This window comes from Orycteropus afer, unplaced genomic scaffold, assembly GCF_000298275.1.
Source record: "Orycteropus afer afer isolate SDZICR_OR568_19922 unplaced genomic scaffold, OryAfe1.0 scaffold00069, whole genome shotgun sequence".
Taxonomy (NCBI): Eukaryota; Metazoa; Chordata; class Mammalia; order Tubulidentata; family Orycteropodidae; genus Orycteropus; species Orycteropus afer.
The window spans coordinates 12,068,281-12,073,585 of NW_006921656.1; the positions used below are offsets into that span (position 1 = coordinate 12,068,281).

Below are 5,305 nucleotides of genomic sequence, written 5' to 3' on the forward strand. Positions count from 1 at the left end.
CTGCAGGATTGTGGCTGCCCTCTGCATGTGCTATTTGATTAGTTTCATCATAGGCTCTTCTCCCTGGAAACTCCTCTTCCTTGCCAACTCATGTCTGTGTCATCCTTGCAAACTCGACCCAACACCTGCCTTTTCCAGGATGCTGTCCCTCGGCAAACCCTTTGTCTCTTCATCTGTGGGGCTTCGGTTTTGACTGACGGAAGTTTGCACTTGTTGCTTTTTGAATGTTTTTAGACTTTTCTTATTAAAGAGATCTTTTTTGTTTTTCTCAGTACTATGCAGAACAGAAGTTGTCACAAAATTTTTTTTGATCAACAAACTGAAAATAACAACACTTAGGTAGATTTTTTTTCCTGCTCTAAGAGTAATTATTTTTAGTATGTAAATATTTCTAGTATGTAATCAAAATAAGTATTTCCAGTATGTAATCTCTCTTGAGTTTCGTAGTTGTAGTTTTAGTTTATTTTTCAGTACTCCTGTTTTGAAAATGAATGTTGTATGAAGAAACACATTTTATTTTCTTCTTTTCTCCTCAGATGAAAGGTTGTATCAAAGTTCTTAAGGACCAACCTCCAAATAGTGTAGAAGGTCTTCTAAATGCTCTCAGGTATGTTGATGTGCATTTGTATAGAGGAAAAAGGTGTATGGACGAAAATGCTTGGTGTGTGTGTACATAAAGAAAATCCTTCAAAATGTGAACAGTGCTAAAGGATATGAATATATGTTCAGTTTAGAAATGTGCAGTTGTCATTTTGCTTATTGGTGATCTTCTAAATCTTTTTTTTTTTTTTTTAATTGTGATTTGGGTGAAAGTTTACAGAGCAAATTCACTTTCCATTCAGCAGCTCCCATACACTGTCTCATGACATTGATTACAATTTGCCACAATGCAATAGCTCCCCTCCCACTTCCTCCCCATAGTTACCTTTTCCCTGTGTTCTTCCCTCCATGCACTCCTGCTCCCTGAACTGTCTCCCTGTGTATACACAGGCCTTCTATTCTCTCATAATTTTCTCTCCAAGGAGTGTATCTACCTAATGTAAATGTTCACCTCATATGCCTGTCTTTTGTTTGGCTGCAAGCCATAGGAGTGGGTTCAATTCCAGACACGAAGGGCAGCTTGGGGCCATAGTCTCAGTGGTTCCATCAGACTCTATCAGACCAGCAAACCTGGTCGCCCTGAGCACCCCCCCCCCTTTTTTTTTTAATGATTCTGTTTTGTTGCACATTATTCTCTCTCTCTATCCAGGATCTCCTGCATAGATCCGCCTCTGCATGGTTGACAGTGATAGCCAGGTACCATCTAGTTCTTCTGATCTCATAGTCGTGTAGGCTGAGGATTGCATGGTATACCAATCGCTTGGACTAATTGTTTCCATACATCTTTAGTTTTCTTCCTCCTCCTTTGCTCTGGACGAGGAGAGACCCATCATTGCACTTTTTTGCAGTTTTATGATCGTGTGTGTGTGTGTGTGTACACAGTGAGAATGCCAGAGTTCTTTCTTTGCTGACAGATTTTGCTCTTTGCCCTTTGAAGTAGAGTGGCTTATTGTTTATTTTTGTAATGAAATGAATACAGGCTGATTGTAAATAGAATTCCAGAAGCCCAGGAACATGTAAAGGGGAAAGCCATCGTGTAATGTCACAGTTCTGAGATAAGCCACTAGGCCCTGTTGTGGTATATATGCTTCCAGTGTGTTTCCTTTACTCCGACAGACAGAGATCGTGTGTAATAGTCATCCTCTAGTATCAAATTACATGCACTGTTTTGTAACAGTTCTTGTCCCTTAGTACAGTGTAATTTCTCTATTCACAGGCACAGATCATGTTATTTTTGTGTATTTCTTATGATGAAAATAAAAGTTATGATTTGATGGCTTTTGTCAACTTAGAGTTAATTGAAGCACATAAAGAATGCTGGCACATTTTTTAATGGAAATGCAACAGTTTATAACCTCTTTACCACAGAGATTTAATTGGTAATATAATTTTCCTGCCATAAAAGAAGATTTGCCCATTCGTTGCTGACTGGCGTTTCAACACAAAAATTATACACACACGGGGCTGTTTCCGGTGACTCTTGGAGGCCACCGCCATTTCTTTGGACTCTTGGGCATTGTAGTGCATGTGAAAGAAGGTTGGAGTCTGTTTTCTGTGAAATGATTTCCAGTGCATCCTCTGTCCCCCGTGTGTGAGAGGAGCCACATGGATCGTTGTTCCTCCTGAAGACAGCCTGCTGTGTCAGAAAGCAAAATGTAGGTTGTCGTTACAGCTGCATGGAGCCGTCAGATGATTTTATAAGATTATGGAAACTGTTGTAGAGGTAGGGACTGCCTGAATAAAGTAGATCTTTACATATAAAAGCAGAAAAATTAAGGACCATATCTAAACAATTAAATTCCTTATGTGTCAGCATTAAGCCTAATATTTTTGGAAGGTTTGACACTTGAAATTTTATAAAGCAACCTTCTTGGTTTTACCAGTATTGATGCTGGCGCGAATCTTTCCTGTGTAGTTCATTGCTGACCACTGCTCCGTGTCCCCATCAGCCTGATTTTCATCCCAAGCTCTTTTATTCCCACCTTGTAGATTAGACTTTCCAGAGCCAGGAAGTAACGAACTCTTTTTTCAAAATTAAGAAGTAATTGAGGTTTGGGAGATTTTAGTATTCTCTCTTTCCCTTGAAGGGCCTGTGTCTAAAAGATGAATGATGAGCCCAGAGGGTGCAGTCTCTCTTTCTCCAGAGTTAGGGCAGCTGCAGTGAGTGAAATGAACTGCAGTCTCCCTTGCTGGAATCTGTTTATGTTTGACGGAAAGGGGAAGAAAAGATCCGTCGAGGCAGGGCCCACCTGTGTCACTGTCACTTTACAGTGCAGTTTCATATACATCATTTCCTTAGTCTTCATTACTGCTCTTGAGAGGTAGGTGGTGATGTGGGGTCTTGGTAGTATTTCCATTTCTCCTTACGCTCTTGGGCAACTAAAGGTGATACAGCTAATAAATGTTGGTATCTGTTTTCAGATGAAGGATTTCATTTCTTTACTTGCACTTGAGGAAGGAAACAGAAGGGTTAAGTCTTTGCTGCGTCACCTACCATTTCATGTAAATATTCTTTTATGGATTTTTCTTTCCAGCCTGGCTGCCTATAATGATACAGTCTTTAAACATTATAGGTGACATTCTTGTCAGCCGAATAAAGCAATCCAATATGAAGGTCTGTTAAGATTTTCTCCAGAATACATCCTACATTCATTCCAGCCTTGGGCGCCCATCTCCATCGTCACTACCTGGTCCGAGCCTTTGTGATCTTGGACCTTTGCGGTGCCCACCGCTGGACGCCTGCATTGTTCCCCCTGTGCCTACAGCCTCCCTCCATAGCCAGAGTGATTTTTCCAAACATAAGTGAAACCACATCACTCCCCTGATGAAAACCCTCCACCAGCTGCCACTGTACTTGGTGTAACCTGTCCTTTCTGTGGCCTCTGGGGTCCACATGACTTGCTCTGGGCTGTCTCTCCAGCCTTACCTGATTATACTTTGCGCACAGGAGCCTTCTACAATATTACAGTGTTTCTCCCTCTGCAGACTGTAAACTCCTGGCATGATGCCCAGCACAGAGTAGGGGCTGGTAGAGGCTTAATGAACGCGCAGTATTGGATTTCTGTTACTTAAAGGAATCTCATGATGACTCTTCTCACAAAATAATACTTCCTCTTAGTGATTTTTTTTTTTTTTAACTTCTTAATTTGGATTGGAGGAAAACACCTGCCTGGAAATAAGGCACTTAGAAACCTGGAACATTTGAGGGATGTGACAGTTACAGCTGTAGCCGTTGAGCTGCCTTGAATGCACGTTTGGACAGGAGTGGGAAGACGTTCCCTGTGCGGTACTGGGAGTAAGGAGACAGGCTGGGTGGGCTGTGGTAGTTCCTCAGCTCTGCCACTGGAGCAAGACGGTGGCCATAGAGAAGATGTAGATGAATTGGCGTGGCTTTGCTCCAGTAACCTCCATAAACTGAAATTTGAATTTCTTACCATTTCTATGTTACATGACTATATTATTCTGTGTTTTTTCCCCTTCCTAAACATTTAAAAATCACCCTTTGCTCACAGGCCATACACAAGCAAAGCAGATGTGGCCCAGGGGCTAAATCTGGGATAGATTGCTGACTCCTGGGATGGGCTAGTTATTTTCCTTTGAGTGAGAAGTTACAGATCAATGCTTTACAGTTTAACCTGATCATTTCAGCCAGGTGGTTCTAACGCAGATAAATTTGAGTGTGAAGTCTCACCTTGTCTTCATGGAAAATACATTTCTTTATAAGTTGTGGTGACTTGGGTGTTCTTTTCAAGGGTGGCGGGGAGGCTGTGCTTCCTGGAAGCCGAGGGCTGGAGCTGGGAAGCAGTGGCGTGGCTTCAGGGGAGAAGGGCTGCCTGAGCAGCTGTTCAGGGGAACCCGGTGCCGATGCATCCTGAGCCCAGCACTGATGGCTTTCTTCCTTTCAGGTACACAACAAAACATTTGAATGATGAGACTACCTCCAAGCAAATTAAGTCCATGCTACAGTAACAGTTCCGGGAGAAGCGCCTGGTGTTCGGCAGTGACTGAGGGAGCGCACTTCTTCAGTGGCTGCATTTACCCTCTCAGTTACTCTTGCTTTTTATTTCTCCCTCTGCTCCTCTCCCTCTTTTTTAATCATGTTCTTGGTCAAGACTTCTTTTCTGTGCCAAAATCAATAAAGTGATAGCGGAAGGGATAGTATCCTTTCAAACAGGCCATCTGAGGCAGCTAATTACGCATTGCATCGGGGTCTCTACTGAGAGAAATTCTGTGACTTGAACTAAATATTTTTAAATGTGGATTTTTTTTGAAAACTAATATTTAACATTGCTTTTCCTGCATGGCAAAACTGCCTATTCTGCTATGTACAAACCCTCAATGACTTTATTTTCTACTGCCGCTTTTTTCATGTGCAGCCAAAATGAAAATGTTTAAATTAACTGTGTTGTACAAAATGGTACCCAACACAAACTTTTTTTAAATTAGTAAGACTTTTGTTTAAAGTTTGAAGTTTGCATTTTGACTTTTTTTGTAAGGATATATGTTGTGTGTTTAACCTTTATTAACTAATGTTAAAGCTGTGATGTGTGCGTAGAATATTACGTATGCATGTTCATGTTCCAAGAATGGCTGTTGATGATAAAATAAAGATCAGCTTTCATTTTTCTAAGTGTGGCTTGCTTTACTGAGGTTTTGATTTTAGGCTTCTAAAAGTTTTTCTTCATGTCTATTTTTACAGAATGTA

General features: G+C 41.2%; 1 protein-coding gene across 1 annotated transcript in view; it reads left to right on the forward strand.

Moving 5' to 3' along the window:
- Positions 1 to 4,569, forward strand: part of CYRIB (CYFIP related Rac1 interactor B) — a 37,000-nt gene extending 32,431 nt beyond the window's left edge. Inside the window, exons 9-10 of the mRNA XM_007940551.2 lie at positions 537 to 607; positions 4,506 to 4,569. Coding sequence (XP_007938742.1) covers positions 537 to 607; positions 4,506 to 4,569 — 135 coding nt within the window. The remainder of the gene's footprint in view (positions 1 to 536; positions 608 to 4,505) is intronic.
- The last annotated feature ends 736 nt before the right edge of the window (positions 4,570 to 5,305 follow it).